The sequence below is a fragment of the Sparus aurata genome, chromosome 7 (assembly GCF_900880675.1).
Source record: "Sparus aurata chromosome 7, fSpaAur1.1, whole genome shotgun sequence".
Taxonomy (NCBI): Eukaryota; Metazoa; Chordata; class Actinopteri; order Spariformes; family Sparidae; genus Sparus; species Sparus aurata.
The window spans coordinates 27,419,372-27,438,127 of NC_044193.1; the positions used below are offsets into that span (position 1 = coordinate 27,419,372).

Consider the following 18,756-nt stretch of genomic DNA (forward strand, 5'->3'; position numbering starts at 1 on the left):
CACACACACACTCACACACACACATACAAAGATTGACCCCGGGGGGAGGAAATTGAATTAGCAGGGTGTAATGCAGCTCCTTGTGTGTGTAATCAGACCAGGCTCGGAATACAGGGCCATTGTAAGTCAATGTGGTCGGAGTCGGAGAGCCAGCGACCGCTGGGGGAAGCTGCCCTTATCACTAGATATGATTACAGCTGGGGGAATGTGTGTGTGTGTGTGTGTGTGTGTGTGTGTGTGTGTGGTGGTGGTGTGGGTGAGATTTGTGTGGGAGTCGTGGCTGACTGATTTCAATGGGAATGTGCGTCTACATGCTTGCGACGTTGCGAGCGTACGAGAGTCATTTCTAAAAAACTCTGGAACGGTGACGAGCACAAAGGAGCTCAAAGCACAAAAATAACACCAACATTTCCGACATTCATCGCCAGACACCCGGCTGGATTCTTACTGGATTTGGGTTTTTTTTTTTTTTTTTTATATCCTGTGCTGACAACAACAACAACAGAAAAAAAGAGCCCTTTCTGCTCGCTGTTTCCACTATCATTGTTCTTGGCGGGCTGCAGGCTGTGTTTTCCACGGTGGATGTCATTGTTTTTCGCTGTCTGTTAATTATTTTTGTGCTGGTATTTTGCCTCCTCCTGATATAGTGTTTCCTGCTATTGTCTTTTTCTACCAGGCTGGCTGACTCTGGACTTAGGCCAGCCGGTCCCTCCTACCTTAAAATACACACACACACGCACACACATGCACACACATGCACTTACTCACACACACACACTCACATACACACACACACACACTGCTCTCCCTTCCTCTTCTTGGCACTTGAGAGAAAACACAAGAAGTCAGTGATACGGCAGACCAACTGTGTGTGTGTGTGAGTGTGTGTGTGTGTATGTGTGTGAGGGAGGGAGGGAGAGAGAGAGAGAGTCCGCCAGTCAGTTCAGAGGGGTTAATCTCTCTCTCTCTCTCTCTCTCTACCTCGATCTCTCCCTCCCTCCCTCTGTTGCCTTTTGTTGCGGCCCCTCACTTTCTCAACACTTGGACAGAGGGAACTGATACTCTGCCTGCGAGAGTGTGTGCGCGCGTGTGTATGTGTGTGCGCGCGTGTGTGTAGTCTGGGTGTCCTCCTCACCACTCTCGAGATCTCTCTGGACTGAACTGTACGTGAACATGACTGACGGGACTTTCTAAACGCGCTCCTCATGCTGAATGTTCACGCCACAGACTGGTAAGGCAGCGGCTTGCTCGGGAAAAGTTGTCTTGTTTCAAAGAGGAGCGTGGAGATGAGTGTGTGTGAAAAATGCCACTTTGTGTGTGTGTGTGTGTGTGTGTGAGTGCCTGTGGGAAACACTTGTCTGGAATGCAACAGGTCATTTGTAAATCTGTGTTTTTCTTTATTTGTACGGACCGAAACTTCTTGTTTCTTTTCTTGGGATGTGAAGATGTGAAACGCTTCTCTGCCCCTCGCTGTCTTCCTCCTTTCCTCCGCTCCACCATTCCCCCTCTTCTGCCCGGCCCAAGTTACTCAAGTTACCGGCTTCCTCCTGTTGTTATGAGCCCCGTGGTTTCTATGCAGCGCTCTGAGGGCGCTCCCACGCTCTCCCAAAGAGAAAGAAAGGAAGGAAAACAGCGATAACCGTTTCAGAGCCACAAAAGAAGTGGGAGAAGCATGCTTGGTTTTGCCCCACGTCCCCTTCTCGGCACCTTCGTGCACGCTTTTGTCCCTTTAAAACTAAGCAACTCGGAGGGGGAAAAATGTCCCTGTCTTTTGCACGGCTGGTTGGCAACATTTTTTTTCTTTTTTTTTGCTTTCAGGACACAAGTTTTCTCTTTTCTTCCGAGGTGGTGGGGTGGCCGAGGTGGTGAGAAAATTGGAAACAGAACCACCCACAGTGGAAGTGAGTCAGCCCGGCATTTAGTGGTGTGTTGACTTTGGAAATGGCAAGGATTGGAGGGGGGGGGGGGGTGAGAGAGAGAGAGAGAGACGGAGGCGCTGGTGCAGGGGGACAGATGAGATTGTCAGAAGAGGAACAAACAAAAAGTGTCAAATTTGTTCATACTTTCTGCTGAGGGTCCCTGCAAAGTGGGAGGTGGAGTTGCGTCAAAGGAAAGAAGAAGAGATTGAGAGAGAGAGGAGAGGAGAGAGGAGGTGGAAGCCAGAGGCTGTTTATAAAGGGAGGGAGCGGCTTGTGTCCATCTGGGACAATCCCAAGTGCTGAAAGCTTCCCCACCCTGATCCCAAACACCCCCCCCCCCCCCCACACACACACACACACACACACTCTCCCCTTCCCTCTCCCTCTGTCTTTCTCGTTGTCTCCCTGCTGGACCTTCACAATAAGGTGCACGCGGGTACATTTTGGTTGCAACCTGCAAAATGCATCCAACGTGACGCATTCTTCTTCTTCTTCTTCTTCCAATGGACACATCCTTTCATGACCATCTGTGTCACTCTCCGACTCTTTGCTCCTCCGTCCCTGCCTGAACTTTATCTGCCAGCATGCTGCGTGCAGTTGCTCCTACCAACATGAAAAACTCCACAAGGAGTGTGGGGACGCTCCTCTCTTCCACGTCCATGTCCACTATCGTTTCTTTAGTTCTAAATCGCCTGCAACGTAATGCAAGTGGAATTTGTATGAATACAGACAGCTGCCTGCCGTTGTTCATGCTAATCTGCAACCTTTACTTTTAAAGTGGTACTGTGCAGTTTTGGGGGATAGATTACATCTCAGAATTTTTAATATTAATATTATAAACGAGGTTATACAAACTCAGAAATGTAAATGTTTCTATAAGTAAATAAACAAGCTGTTCTCAGAGGAACATAACATCCCCAGAACATCGTTCAAAGCTAGAAAGGTGGCAGGGTCCGCCACATATAAACAAAGCAAAACAGTATGAAATTGTGTTGTCCTTTAAGGTCAGTTTGTTTATTCAGTCTATCAAGTCAAGTGAGTTTGATGGTTTATCTTTCTCTTCCGAAAAAAATTCCCTCCCAAGAACTACATAGTGCAGCAAGGATGTAAATTCACATCACATAAACACATTTGCAGAAAATCAGCCTTGTATTTGTCATGTTTTTAAGTTTATCCTGCATCAGACAGGGTTTTACTACACATAGCACCACTGACCGAAACGGTTAGATTAGAACACATTTTTAAGACGGACTTAATTTACTTTCATCAGTGTTTTCGGGTTAAGTGTTAATGTGACACATCTGAAAAAATAAACTATCAGTGGTTTTATATATGACTGCTACAGTGTATACAAGAGGCCACTGGTTTCTACATAATGCGTGTCAAATCCTGCCTCTTGCAGTTCAGTGGCTAATATAAACTAGCAAGCAGTAGCCAGATGCTATTGTATTCTCCCAGAGGAGTGATGACGGCAGCCAAACAGCTCAGCTCACATAAAAAAAGTCATTAACTAAATCTTTTATAATATGACAAATGCACTAAAAAGCCTGCGGGAGACATTTTACACATGTTCTCCTCTTCATCATCGTCTTCCTCCTGTCATTGTTTACTGCTTTCTTTGCATTTTCTGCCAGGAGCAAAACAAAAAAAACAGCAAACTAAACAGAACAACTGGTGGACACAGCCTCTCCCTTTGTCTAGCCTGCTGTCCACCCCCGTCTCCTTCTCCTCTTCCTCTGCCTTCCTCTCTCCGGACTGCGCGGCCTGTGTATCCAGCGATAAGGGGACAGCGACGGTAGCACTTCCTCTGGCCACAGGAAGCAGGAAGTGTTGATTTCCAATGCAGCCTCTCTGGGCAAACTCTGCTCTCGGTCCGCTGGGATCCTCATCGCTTACACACCAATTCGAGGTTTGGATACAGACAAAGACATGCATGTGTTCTGTGTGTGTGTGTGTGTGTGTGTGTGTGTGTGTCACCTGTCTGCAGACAATGACTCCACTATATCTTTGCTTCCTGATGGTTTTCATGGGAAAGCACCTGGGAAGCAGCCCACTCTGTGCATCTTTGACCTCGGGGTTGGCTGGCAGGTCACGGGATGATTGGCTAATTATTCCTCTAATCACAGCAAATGTTTTGTTATCGCCCTCTTTGGCCACGCAGGTCGGGGGTGGCGCTGTTGAGCTTAAAAAAACACAAACAACCATTCATCAGTTAATGGATTCCAGTTATACTGCCGAGTGGGAGGGCTGGGAGAGAGAGAGGGAGGGAGGCCGACATTAAGAGAAAGTAGGGGGGGGCGACAAAGAGTAGGCCGTCTGAGGGCAAGAGCCCCGATCCAATGCTGTTGTTTTTGCCTGGATGAGGGCCTTACTCCTGTTTGTAGTCAAATCGAGGTTTCCTTGTATTCGGTTTTCAAGTTTGCACGGCCAAAGCAGTGACACCACCACTTACGCTCGGGTATCCTGAAACAGCGAAAAATATGGCAGCAAACAGCAGAAGTGCAAGAGGAGAAAATGGCACTTCGCTCAGGACACAGTGTTGCCAACTAGTAATTTCAGGCTCATTGACGGATTTATTTCTCTTGCTCCAAGATAGTATTAGGAGCGTATTCGTTTTCAGGGCATGACGCACGCGAAGTGCACCGTGTCCAGAAAAACAAGTGGATTTATGGTGGATGGATCATTGTTTAAAATAAAGGGATTAGGGAAAAAAGAAGCCTGTCGGAGAGAGAACAAGGAGGAACGGGGTAGCAAAGAGAGTAACAAAGAGGGCATACGGCAGTTTTCTAAACACATGCCCTCTCCGGCCTGTTTCACATGTGAGGTTTCTACACTGAACAGCCTGTGTGCAGTGGAAGAGGAGTCAGTGGAGAGAGCACTGCATGTATAGAATCACCAGTCAAATCTGCAGAGAAATGCTTAAAAAGTCATGACTTGACACACTTGAATTTATTTTATGGCTCAGTCCAGAGAACTTGGAGAAACAGAGAAATGCAAATCTACCGTCTGATGTCTGAATAACCTCACTTTTCTTGGTAATCGCGTGCGCTAGCGTTACATCCTCCGGTTCCAGGCCCATTAGAAAGTCTGTCCGTAGTCGCACAGAATGGGTTGAAACACATCAGTGCAGCAAGAGGATTGGCTGATAGGTTTCCTGATTCAGCTGTTATGAAGCAGAAGACTGGCTTTTGGTGAGAAGGGGCGGGATATGTGTCACGCAACTGGCATCTCGGGCATTGCTGACTTTTCTTTTCCATATGCTTAATAAGTGGTTTGTCTTCTCTCTTATAATGTCTCTGGTGTCAAGAAAACAGATATAGGTGTGAAAAAATATGGGTGCGGTGTCACTGACTAACCAGATTCAGAATGTAGCTATGTAGCTACTCTAAGATGAAGGCCAACAAGTCATTTAGGTAAGTCTGGGCCTGCAGTACAATATTGGTGTTAATGCATAAGTCACCTATAGATGAAAAGGCAAAGATGTCATTAACAGTATACTTCAGAGAGTTGAAAAACTGCAATATAGAGTTTTCTGGCTAAGTGTACACTTCAAGTAATGGTTATTTAGTTCAGTGTGATTGCTGTGACTTTTGAGGTCATTGCAAAGCGGCAAATGCTTTAAGACAGAGAAACAAATATGGAGGATCTGGCTGGCAGCAGGTCGAGAGGGGGAAAGAAAAAGGGACGAAAAGGAAAAGGGAGGCGGGCGAATTGAAGTGACACCTGTGAGTGCGACTGAAGGCCGAGGAAGGAGAGAAAGCAAGGCTGAGAGAACACGAAGGGATTTGGGCGATTAGGAAACGTTGGAGACGTTGAGCCTAAACTATGAGCGGGTCGGGGGGTCAAGAGGGGTGAGGAGGTCAGAGTGGGCCCAGCGGCTGTACTTAGAACAGGATATCCTGCGAGGGAAACCCATCTGTCTCTCTGTCCCTCTCGCTCTGGTCCGTGTCTTGAGTTCCCACAGTGGAGAGGAGAGGTGTAGCCTTTCACCGAGAACACCAGGGAGCTTCACTTACATCAGTCATCAGCGGCAGAGACGGATAGCAGAAACGCACGTCTGATGTGCCTTATCACGAGAGTGTATGAAGTGTTACAGTGTGGGACGATAACTGCGTGACTGTTCCATCCTGCGCTGATGTTTGTTGCTGTTTTCATCCACTCACTGCAACGGCCAAGATCAATTTCCCTGCAGGGACCGTAAAGTTTATCTTGCTGTATCTTATCTTAGCCAGACAGACAGTGTGTGAAAAATATGAAACATCCTCTTCATATTTTAAATGTACTCAGTCTTCGTGTTAATATCAGCATAGCTGAGCCTGGAATAATACTGCCATCCAGTCGTGGTGTTGAGTGCCGGAGAGTACAGAGGTTCCTTCTGCCAGGGTATCTAAGGCCACGAGAATTTCCTTCAACTTTCCTTTTACTTTTGGCCCTGTGACAACAACAACAGTCAAACCCAAGTGTCACCAAACAATTACACCAAGACGGCAGAAAAAAAAATGTCAAGCTCTTCTGAGGAAACCCTGTCTGTCAATCTCGTCTAATAACAGGAAACAACCCCGAAAACACACAAAAAACATTTTGGTTTTGTTGCTTCAAAGCTGCAAGACGTCTGACAGCCAGCGTCTCCGTCACGTGTTCGAGTGAGCGGCGCGCAGGCCCGAAGCAGAACCACCAACAGACAACGTCCCAGTGCGTAACGCTGATCATTAGATTAGCATTGCCGCGTCCCCTGCAGATGATTAAACCAGGATCCATAAGATGGTCAGATACACTGGCTCAGTGATCGGTCGTACCCCTGGCTTACTTGAGGTCACTGTAGGAAAGGGAACAAGGGCCAAACAAAATGCAGCTCTGTATTTTGAAGGCCAGCCATCACAGAGTGTTTTTTATGGACCCAGGAGCTCATTAGGTGAGTGAGTAGTGATGCCTCACTGTTCCATCGGATGACTCAGACGGTGTTTTTGTTCCAGCTGCAGTCACATTTTCTCCGCGCACCTTTCAGATGTGGTCTGAATTCACAGCACCCATGTTTTTTGATGGTAATATTCTTTTACTCGTTGCGTACTCTGAATGCAGTGTCCACATTGTTTTTGTCCGTACGGATCGGTTTGATGGCAGATGAGTTGCCCCGTGCACTCGGGATAAATAAAGATGCCGCAATCTAATCCAAACAACGCGATCTCCTGAAATGAATATTAAAATCAAGATGGAAGATTAACAGATGAAGCAGAAGAGATTTCCTGTTTCTGATGTGCCCATGTCAAGCGAACATCAGCATACAAGGAGACTTCCAGTTCATTACAATCAAGGGTTCATTGATATGATTTCTAGCCGTCGCTCATCCCTGTGAGGCTCCCGCAGCTGCTCTCTATTATTTCTCTGATATTTAGTTTACATTCTCTTGGATTTTGTTTCCCAAGGTGCACCATTTCATCTGATCCGAGGTTATTGGATAGGGAAAACACAGGCCTCAGAGCCAACAAGCTTGCTGACGGCCAGTTAGCCAGTGAGTCTCCAGTAATCGCAGCCATTCCGTTGACAAAATCGGAATCCAGGCTTTTTTCCAATCAATATTATCTCTCCTTATTTGACTGACCGGGAACTCAAATCACTGACCGTTTTCTCTCCTTTAACAAGCAGTTACTCAGACTGACTCTGCTGGAATACACCGAACTGTTTTTAAATCAATTGTTGAGATCTGGGATCGCGGCTACATTGCAGGGAAGGAACTCAGGCCAGGGAAAGAAACACAAGCAGTCAGGTCGTCACACGGATGGTGAGCAAAACCTCAAGGTTAGCCAAACGTATTGAAATGAAAAAACAAAAGATTAAAAGTACAGTTATTTCCTAAACTGTCCTCTGCAAACATCCAACCCAGTATACTGGCTGATTTCCTACGGCAACTTTGATCCACCACACTTGCCGTAGTCGTGTTGTACCTCCAAATAAACTGTTTTTTCAGAAAATCTGTCTAAGCTGCTGGCTTGTTTACAACCTGATCCGTCATCTGATCGCATGTTTTTTTTGGCGCCATCAGACTTTGTTGTAGGGATATCGTCACGTTCCCAGAGCGCGGCGATTACTCAAGGCGAAAGCAATGTAATCAAACAGGAATGACGGGCGAAACTGTGAAAAATAAGGGCCAACTCGTCACGAATCGGAGTCATCCTTCAAGCAAACACTCTGTTGAGGTAAACTGGCTCAGGCTGACACTGCCGAAGAAACAAGTCCACGGCAACGTGCTTTAGTTGTTTGACCAAGACTGCAATTACATTTGTTTAAAAATCTCTAACCTTGCAGGATGACAGGTTCCTAAAACTGTCAAGTAAACATGCTACTTGTGAGTCCATGTGACTTTAGCTCACGGGCACTGCTCCGTTTCTAATTGGGCATCCTGAAGGCTAAACAGAAGTCGCCTCCACGGTTTGGACCAAAACAAAATATCTGTGGGTGTGACAGCGTCCTAAAAATGTGAACAAGACTCGGGAGAATCTGGCCTCATGCAGATTTAGCGTGCCAGCCTGATCTCACTTTACTGTGACACGAGATGTATAGGAAAAAAAAAAAAAATCAAAAAACAGAAACACTGTGATTACTTCTGTAATTTTTCAACGATATTCTGAAGGAGTGACTTCCCTTCTCGGCTCGATGTGTCAGACAAACTTCAGCCTACTAATGTTTTCCTCCCCGCGCGAAGCTTTACGTTTCCCCCCCTTGTGCAACAGTTAGGCCAAAGTAGTCATTACTCTCCCCGTGCACTCAATCACATACTCACTCTGATATTCTCACATTCGAGTGTGCTGTTAAGTGGGTGATATTTTCCGTGCGGGAACATTCAGCTTATTTTTTTCCTACCGATGGTCTGCAGTGACAAAAGCGAGAGACCGAGAGAGAGAGAGAGAGAGAGAGAGAAGAAAAGAAAAGAGAGCGAAAGAGTGAGGGATTGAAAGCGAGAGATGGGGAACGAGAGTGCAGAGCTATTTTTGGCCCGTCTGGGTGTTTTCCTACACACACACTCACGCTTCTCAGCCTTGTTGTTGTTCAGAATGGTGGGTGTTAAGAGGGTGAGTTTTGATTTGATTTGACTCTGTGTTTTGAAGGTTCGTCTGTGTGTGTGTGTGTGTGTGTGCACACTTGTGTGTTGATATCCCTGGGATTTTCCTGCGGTTGCTATAGTTTCTCGCTGTGTTTTGAACAACTTGCCATAACTCCAAACATCTTTGGGGTGTGAAGGATCCTCAGCCCCTTCATTATGCGCTCTGCGTGTGCTTTGGCTGGGGTTGACCTCACTCCACTCTCGATTTTAACCAGATCAAATGTCCAAACAACCACCTTCACATCTCCCCTTTATCTCCCCGTCTTTGCCGTGGTGTTTGACGCACGACACCTCCCGGAGAATCTCCCACCAGTCAGAAAGTTTTTGGTGGCACCGGTTGCTTGGATTTGTCCGCTGGGAGTTCCTGTGCGGCTCGGATTCATTTTTTTTTAACACAGTTATTCTGCGTGCTTGCGGAGGAGAAAAAAAAAGAAAAGTTCACGTTTCTTCTTCATTACACCTCTCAACGCCGGTTAGTGATGACTGCACACATGACACCGATGCTCTGTTGTGGAAAATGTCTGTCAGCGATCCATTGTGTTTCTGCGGACCGTACATGTCACCGAGTCTTTCGGTGTGCCGAGTCGTTTCTGACACTCGCTCCGTCTCTCCTTTCTCACAGACACATACATGCCGTGGAAACATTTTGTGCATGCTCTTTGAATAGTGTACAGTCTGTAAGGGAATAAGTGATTGTGCCTTCCTTTGAGTTTCCACTTGTGTTTGCACAGTGTGTATGGTATAATAAAAAATGCGTGGGAAAATGCGTTTGGATTAATGTGTAGAGGCGTACGACTTTTCACTTCGATATGCTAAAATGTATCAGTATTATCTTCTAAAAAAACCCCACACAACTGAGACAGTGATATTATTTGGACAACAATTTCTCAGGCATGACAGAATATCCTTTATGGTTTGCTTCAGACTTGTCATAAATCACAGGATCCTCTTCATTTGGCCCCTGAGTTTTAATCTAATATGCTAGGCGATCAGTTGTTCCGCCAAATGTTGCGCTGTAGCAGGGGAGCAACTCTGCTGGTGGGATGACACCACGTAGCACACTCAAGTACATTCAAATCGATCAACAATTAACATTAATACAATCGATTCATGTAATGAGTGTGAATAACAGACCACTCCAAGGCCTTTAACATGCATATATTGGAACTGTAGGTGAACCCTCCTGAGTTGAAATAGTCAGGTTTTCCTGTTCTTCCCACTATGACATGAGCTTAATGCAGCATTAATCATCTCTGTTTTGTCGTGTCAATACTACTGTAAAATATTACATTAAAATATACAAAATGAATTAATCTACAGTTTGCTTTTAATCTGTACTTTACACAGATGTTGGCAATGTACTTTTCTGCAAACCACAGATATGTTGAAACTTCACTTTTCTTGATGTTGCAACTTGCAACTACTTTTTATACTTTTTTTTTTCTTTTTTTTTTACAATTTTTTTTTTTCTTTTAGCCTTTATGGAGATAGAACAGAAGGAGAGATGACAGGAAACGGGTTGGCACGCAGCGAATGACCACAGGCTGGAACTGAACCTGTGGGCTGCGCTCTACCAGCTGAGCTATCAGAGTGCCTCGTCAGTGCTGCGTCACTGGTCTGGTCAGGTATTGGCGCAAAAAGTCGTCTGGTAAGGGTTGGGAAAAGCTCATAGCCTAATTCGCCCACCTGGCTCTGTCGCCACAAAATATCGCTGGAAATTGTCTCGACGTTTCATCTCAATCATCCGGTTTTGTTGCCACATAATGGCTAAAAATATGTCCTGTTGTGTCCTGAAAAACATTCAGTGGTTCCAAAGTCACAAATGTTGACAAGCCGTCTTGAGCAGTGGTCTCAGGGCTTGGCAGCCATCTCCACCACAACAGCCTCATATACATGCAATGCATGAAGTTATGACACCAGTCTGAAAAATGTTGACATGACACGCATGAAACGCATCTGTGGTTTGCAGAAGCTTAAAATGCCAGTTTTATTTTCTGGCGACTGGGCTGAATTTAAATGCTGAATAAGGACAACACTTTACATGAACTCTAAAAGTTACAGTAAAGGCAGAGGCATCAGTTACTGCTACTCCGATATAATAGCTAGGCTACTTACCTAATTAATTGGCCTTTTTTTCAGTCACAGATTACAGATACTGCAGAAGACAGGGATGGGTGGGGTGGATTCAGCTAAGGCTAGCTGCTAGCTTAAACTTGATACAGCTCTCTTGCTTTAGTTGTTGTTCTGTGCAGCAGAAGTGATGGAGCGGGCTTTTGCTGCTGCAAATGTGACTGTTTTCACTGAAATTATACATTCCTACGGCATGGTAAAAACAAATTACAGTTTTTTTGCCGGTGCAGGTCCAAACTGTGTGCACGTCTTTGGCGAGCTCCGTCTGTGCTGGTGAAATCTGTAATTTTCTCCCATCCCGCGTATTTTGCTGCTTTAAATAACCCCCGTGTTATCTTCCATGAAGCACGACTGTCACACACGATTTGAGCGTGTACGTGCCAATGTGCAAAGCCTCTGTATTCCTGTATCTCATGATCGTCAACTGACCGCCACAAGACTGAGGCACACTACTGAAATAGCTGTCACACAAATTTTTTGCGTAGAATGTTGCAGGTGTGAAATTAGCGGCACTGAGATTTAGAGGCAAAGAGAAACTTTGAAAAGGAAACCCCAGCTGCGTTGAGAAAAGTTCTGAGCGTATTTCAGCCCTGCAGCTGACCACGCCCTGATTCTGTCTCGCAGGCACACATGCACATCAGTGCAACTGCTTAAACACACATGGACGCGCGGTTGTGTGCATATATGAATATCGGTATGCACCAAAACAAAAACACACAAAATAGAGCTCGAGCTTTTTCCTCCCAGATATTTTCCAGCCTGATTATTTTCATCCTCTTTGTTCCTTGTGTTTACTCAGCCCACTAAAGATAATAAGTCTTTTCCTCAGTGTCTACCCTGCCTTCATCTTCCTGTCTCCCTCTTTCTATCTTCATCTCGCTCCGGATTCCCCTGCTCTCCTCCCTCCTCCTCCTCCTCGTCCCCCCCCCCCTTCTCCTTCTTGGCTTTTTCCTTCCTTCACATCATCATCTCTTTTTCTCCCCCTCTCCTCTGCTCCTTCCTTCTTTTTTCTTCTCATGCAGCATTCCTCGCATTCCTCCTGGCTTCTTAGGGGGAAGGACCCCGCTGGCAGACTGAGGCCAAACATTATTACAGTGCTCTCAGCCGCTCTCTCTCTCTCTCTCTCTCTCTCTCTCTCTGTTTCTCTCATCCCATCTCTCTCCCTCCCTTCCCCACTTTCCTCCCCACTCACTTTATCTTCCTAATCCCCTCCCTTGTTCACTCTCTCCCTCATTTCTTCCCCCTAAAACCTCTATCCCCGCTAATAACATTTTACAGATAGTGGCTGCTTGTACTTTAACTGTGTTAAAACAGCTTACTGGGACCACTGTGTTTCACAATTAGTGGAAATAAGGGTCATACCCTTCTCTGTTACGTAAAACAGGCTCATTCATGTTTATACAAGCGCATGTGCTGTGTTTTTTAACAACGACACACTGTCTGCACATGGGAGATAAAGTACCAGACACACAGAATGTTTGCCGAAGGAGATCCAACACACACACCCTCGCCCTCGCAAAACGCAACTTTTTTCTTTATTAAAGTGATTATGTTTAAGCGGTATCTCTTAGTGCGTCCTGAATTAAGTTTAATTTGACAGCAGATTTCCGCTGGAAGAGCCTAAATTGGGCTCTGTTTTTATGACCTCATTATGTTGCGCACAGAGACACTGCGTCACAAAGGAGAATTGAAACAACACACACCGAATGTAAATGAAAGCCGTACGCCAGCTGCTTTAGTTTTATGCGCAGTGTACTGAAATAGAGGCAATTTGACGGAAACGGAAAGAAGATTAATGGTCGGATGCACGACTTGATGTTCTCCGGTTGATATCAGGAATGAATGTGTGTCTGTGTGTGTCATGGGTAGGCCTGGGTATCATTTGAGAATGCTCTGTTTACGTAAATTTGGAAAAGTGTTGCTACGATACCTGATACCGATATGAAATTCTTTTTAACCGCTTACTTTGGGAAATATAGGCGTATGTTTCTCCATAACATCTTTTCATTGAACAAAATGACCTACATTCATTCACTTGCCTGCCTGAGTAAAATGGTCTTTTTGTAGCTTAACAGCTCTCTTTATTTGGTGAAACAGACACATGCCCGACTGATGGTCACCAAAAAGTTCATCAAAACCCCAGCTATTTTCCCTCACCCATTTTTTCTATTTCAGTTGAGTTTTGCAGATTCTCTTGTATGATGGGAAACGTGGCTTCTTGTGTCAAATGTTGTGTTGTAACAGGAGCACATTTCTGCAGGTTGGAGGCAACTATGTAGCGCACATTTGACCACATCCTGCCCTGTGTAGTACTGACAAAAAAAAATCTACAGTACATACGTCAGAGTGATTGTTTTTAAATGTGTCGTTTCAGTATACTTTAAATCAAAAGTTTGACTCACCATCTTTGTGAAAACTGATGTCCACCCCAATAGTTCTGTGCCGAGGCACTGATCACACTTGCTGATATTTGTTTTTTCATAATTTATTTTTAAGTTATCACACTTTTTGGTGACTTTGTTGAGTTGCATACTCAAAAAATAATTGTATGATGCAATTTCTTAATCTACAATAAGTATTCACGGCAAAAATGGTCCCTTTTTCTCTGTAAAAGGAAAGGCTCTTTTTAGATAAAAAAGATCTTGTTTGTGGAAACTGCTAACTGACCATTGCTGGACTGTGTGAGTGTGTATGCATGTGCATGTGTGTGTGTGTATGTGTATTCCTCTCTACCCGTGGGCGGTTGCCTGCTGTGCTGCTTTTCTGTCACCCTGTGGTTTTGTTATTTTCAGCTCGAAACCGGATGTGATTCAGACTGCATGGTAGATTGTGTAATTGAATGGTATAACCACACACATGTGCACATAGACACACACACACACGTATACACTTGGACACACAGTTATGCAAAAGCACATAGACACATACGTTGGCAAACACACACAACACACAGAGGAAAAAAAAAATCAAACACACACACACCCGCAGTTCTGAAGCTCTATACGCCCACACACCGAGGGTTTCTGGGAACGTTGCTGGGTCCCCCCCGTTCACAGAGGCACCCGAGGGTGAGCGAGCGGACGATGGAGCACCACCAGCAGTAGACACGCGCTTCTTGGTTTCAGTATTGGTCTGAAGCACCAGTTGTTGACCTGGCTGACGCTGAGATCGGAAAAATGGATAAAACACAAACACGCTTGTGCTCTGTGGAAACAAAAGGACGGTTGAAAGTGGGGAAAAACACTGAGAAGTGCTAGTGAAACTCATTAAATGTCAGTTTCTACCTGAGAACATTTTAAAACCGTACTATGCAGATAGAGTTAATTTTAAATAACAAACAAGAAGGACAGGGAAGAGAGAGCGGCGGACAATAAAAAGTACCTACGTCTATTTATTATGCAAAAACAGGTATACTGTAGGGAATAAGGCAGTAATTATGACTAATTGCTGTAGCTGTTATTGTAGTTAATTTTTTTGTCATTCTAAATTTCACTGAGAAAATGGACCATTTTGAGATTGAAATCTGCATGAATTAAAGTGTTGGTTTTGTGGTGCAGGACGTGCATTGATTTTTATGATGACACAGAATTTCTGATGAAACAGAGAAAGGACCGAGGATGTATATCTTGCTGACCACACTTCAGCATATGTGGCGTGACGTTTGAAGGATGTCACAGTATGAGTGGCTGCTAACAGCACTCAGCTTTGTGATTCTAGGAAGACTCTGGCCGAGAAAAACCGTCAAGATGATGGTCCCTGCGTCATGTACGCTACCACAGAAACGTATGTGTGTGTGTACGTGTGTGTTTTTGGCTTACAGAGACAGGATTCTCTTCTTCCTCCCTACATGTGCTCGGGGTGTTCTAGAAAACAGCGAGTTACAATGTGGAGCTGCAGTGTCACAAAGCTGTTGAGAATAAACTGTGCATTACAGCAGGGGTGAATTACAAAGTGTTTCAACCTCCAGCCTTACAATGAGGAAACCATCAATATAACCACTAATCATATTAATAATAATAAACTATACATTTATAACTATGATGACAACTATGACTTGACCTACTTGTAAATGTGGCAGTGGCTGCGTTACCTTTCACCACATCCCTGGTTTTACAGTAACTGTTGGTGAAACTTTACCTCAAAGCTTCCTCCTTTGTCTCTGAAGGCTCTCAGACATTCGGTAGTCAAGTATTTTTGGTACAGTTATGTCTTTTTATGGTCATGCATTAAGTTTAATGTAGTCATATTACACATGGTACTAATATAAAAGGAAACACTATTGTATAATAATTAGTGTATATAACACTGCAACTTTTAATGACTCTTCTGCATGTTATGCTAATTTCCATCTGCTATAGCTTGTGTCTCTTTAAGGCCTCAAGTGTACCCAGTCCCCTCTGATTGGTCAGCTCACACATGCCTGACCTAGCGCCACCCACAACATCAGAGCAGCTGTGCTACATAGATGCTTACTTGCCAAACTAGCAGCTAGGAATAAATTACGCAAATGTAGACTCCACAACAAAGACACTTCTGCTAGCTGTAGTTCGCTCAGTTAGCTTTGCATCTAGCAGTCCAGACTGTGAACTAGGAGCAATTGGTAAACAAGCAATTGGCAAGGGAGCATTGGACCCTGATGGGCCAGGGCTAGCTGGTTAGCATGCTAACTTCAGCAGATCTACGCAACACAATACATCGTGACGTCATACTGTCAAAACGCATTTCATCACATTCTGTTGATAATTTCAACTCATTTTTGAATGTTGTTAACTAAAAGGAAAAGCATGATAGGACTCCTTCAACAAGGGACTCTCCAATTAAAAAAGTAATACAATTATGCTATTTTCTTTTGTTCTTACACTTTTTTTTACAACTTTCAAAAAATTGATAACTGTTTTTCAAGGGTACATGCTTATTTTACTTACACGCAGGAATTGTGCATACCATGGGTACAGAAATCTAAAAGCTTTTTTCTATATATATTGGAGGAATAGCCAGTCCAAGGTGCGAGAAACTATGATTAGCTCTGTCTTTCCAGATCAACAGCATGACAAAGCATTTTTACATGTTCTTCTACCAGTTCTCCTTAACAGTATTTAAAAGTGATTTATAAGTGATCTACTGACCAAATACCACAGAAATAGTCCATATTTTATTGTGGAGTTCAGTCACTAACAATATTATGGTACAGGAATGTGTTTTGCTTCACAACAGGCATATTACATAATCTCCTAGAACGTATGTCACAGTTTTAATCTCATATTACAACTCTATTGTGGCTCAGTTCAGGGCTTACAGTGAATGAAAAGTACAGTAGCAAGTAACAATAAATGACATTGTGATTAGGCCCACGGAAACTATTCCAAACATTTCCTCATGAGGGGCCTTTCAACAGGCTTTGTTCTACTGCTGGTGAGGATGTGAAAACAATGTTGTTGAGTGTGTATTATGATGTAACTCAGTGCGGCTGTTAATGACATGTACATGTTGATCTTATCTAGTGGAAGCATGCAAGTTTTGATATTGTTGAGTATTGTAGTGGTGTTGAATATACTGAATGAATTTTAAGGGAGACATTTTATGCTTTTTCTTCATTTTTCCTCTGCTTCTTCTTGTGCATGTCAGTGGTCTTGAAAATTAAAAAGACCCACGTCTGCACCAACTGGAGCTCCAGTTGGAGCTCAGAAAACACTGCTCCTAAAGTGCCTGAAACAAATCTTCATTAGCCCTGCCCTTGATTCCGTGACTTCCTGACATCACACTACATCACAATCTTACACATTTGTATGGCTCAGGCACGTGTGAGCTGACCAATCAGAGCAGATTGGGTATTTGGGAGTGGGGCCTTAAAGAGACAGTTTTGGAGCAAAAAGTATGTACACGTGTCAAGCAACCCAAAGGCAAATAATGAACCTGAAAAATAAGAATTTTCCCTCCTTTAAAATTGTCCAAACATCAAATACAATTTTAAAGCTCCCCATGCTTATCTTATGTTATCAGTCAAAAAAACATCCATTTTGCACTTCACTTGTTGATTTTGTTTAATGAAAGCTTTCAACTGTTCTGTAACTTATCTGTATATTTCATGTATTTGGGCCACTGTTTGAGAGAGCTGCTGTGATAGGCACCGAAACGTGCGCACGGGCAGGAAATTAGGTTTAAAAAGGAAACCAAATTAGGTTCAAATGAGGACTTTTGTTTCCTGAGAATGCGGTTTTGTGCAGAAAAACTTTTATCGTGCACCCCGACCAAAACAATACTTTTTAAAATTGCTATTTGGTTTCACCCGCTAGTCATTAGCTCAGCTGGTACATGACTGAAAAAAAATAAAATAAAAATCTGAAGACATTTGAAGGGACTATTCAGTGCTCATACATACATACTTATGTCCTGTAGAAGCACAGAAACTACTACAATGGACAAATAATTGCAGTTTATTACAAAGAAGACCATTGCAAGTGAGTTTTGTGTGTGTGTGTGTGTGTGTGTGTGTGTTGGTCTGCTGCTGTTGTTTCGCCTTAACTGACAGAACGAACATAACTGAGTGAAACACTGAGCAGACTATTTGTAATTTTTTTTAAAACATTTACTCATATAAACGTTCAAATGTAAATTAAATGCACAGACATCGAAGCAATAAATAAATAATACAATAAAATATGGGAAGTTGAATCCTGCCACTCAACAGCGGGAACAGCGACATTAAACTCGCTCACATCTGTGTGGAGGGTGTCAGAAGCTCATCGCTCCACAGCAGCGCTGGTCGGGAGGTTTTTGACAGCAGATGGAGCCACAGTGTTACGTGCCTATTATTTTAATTGACACTAAGTCCTCACAGTATGGTGAACAAAGTTAGGACTGTTGACTAAGTTATCAGGAGCCGGGCGCGGATTGGCTGCGGCGTGCACCCAATGGGAGTCAGTCAGTGCGGGAAAACAATAGTCCTGAAGGTCCGCGTGAAGTCAAGGCTATTTTTGGTGGGACCCGCCTCGCTGGCTATTTCTGTCAGCAGGAGAGCTGAGCGGAGCGGAGCTGAGCTGAGCTGAGCTGAACGGAGGGGAGGGGGCAGGACTGGAGGGGACGGACTTTTTTTCTTTCCTGCAACTTGCCTCCGATAAGACTCTCGTCTTTCCCTCCGCCTCCTCTGTACCGTGCAGCGCTGACAACACCAGCGGCGCTCACCATCAGCTCCCGTCGGGTCCTCGCTCCGCTGGACGCCCGGGGATTTGTTTAGCCGGATTATCTTCACACGTTTGGACTGTCTCGAGAGGCTTTTTTTTTTTTTTCTCTCTCTCTTTTTAAGGTGTTAACCGGTTGTGTCTGACAAGGTAGGAAACGCTGCTGGTGACGGGGTCTGACGTGGTAACAGCTGGGGGGAGTTCGTGTAATGTGCGGGACCTGTGATATGTGCTGGTGTGTTACGCTTGAGTTCGGTGTCTCTGTGGAGAGATACAGCTGGTTAGCTACCTGCACAGGTGTTTTGCTAGCCGCTTTAATTTGCTCACCAGGCGCTTTAAAGTGAAGTGCGTCAGAAAACAACAACTGTCAACTGGAGAAAAACTGTTGACTAAATTATCTTCTGTCTCCACATAGAGTTATTATTTAGTT

At 44.3% G+C, this 18,756-nt stretch overlaps 1 protein-coding gene across 3 annotated transcripts in view; it reads left to right on the top strand.

The window, feature by feature from the left end:
• Positions 1-871: 871 nt before the first annotated feature.
• hdac7a (histone deacetylase 7a) overlaps positions 872-18,756 on the top strand; it is a 63,626-nt gene continuing 45,741 nt past the window's right edge. Inside the window, exon 1 of one of the 3 annotated variants that reach the window (XM_030423375.1) lies at positions 872-1,231. In XM_030423375.1, coding sequence (XP_030279235.1) covers positions 1,213-1,231 — 19 coding nt within the window. In that variant the 5' untranslated portion in view covers positions 872-1,212. Of the gene's footprint in view, positions 1,232-3,758; positions 3,829-18,151; positions 18,477-18,756 lie in introns of those variants that run through there. The other 2 variants (XM_030423378.1, XM_030423376.1) reach the window with 2 other exon arrangements.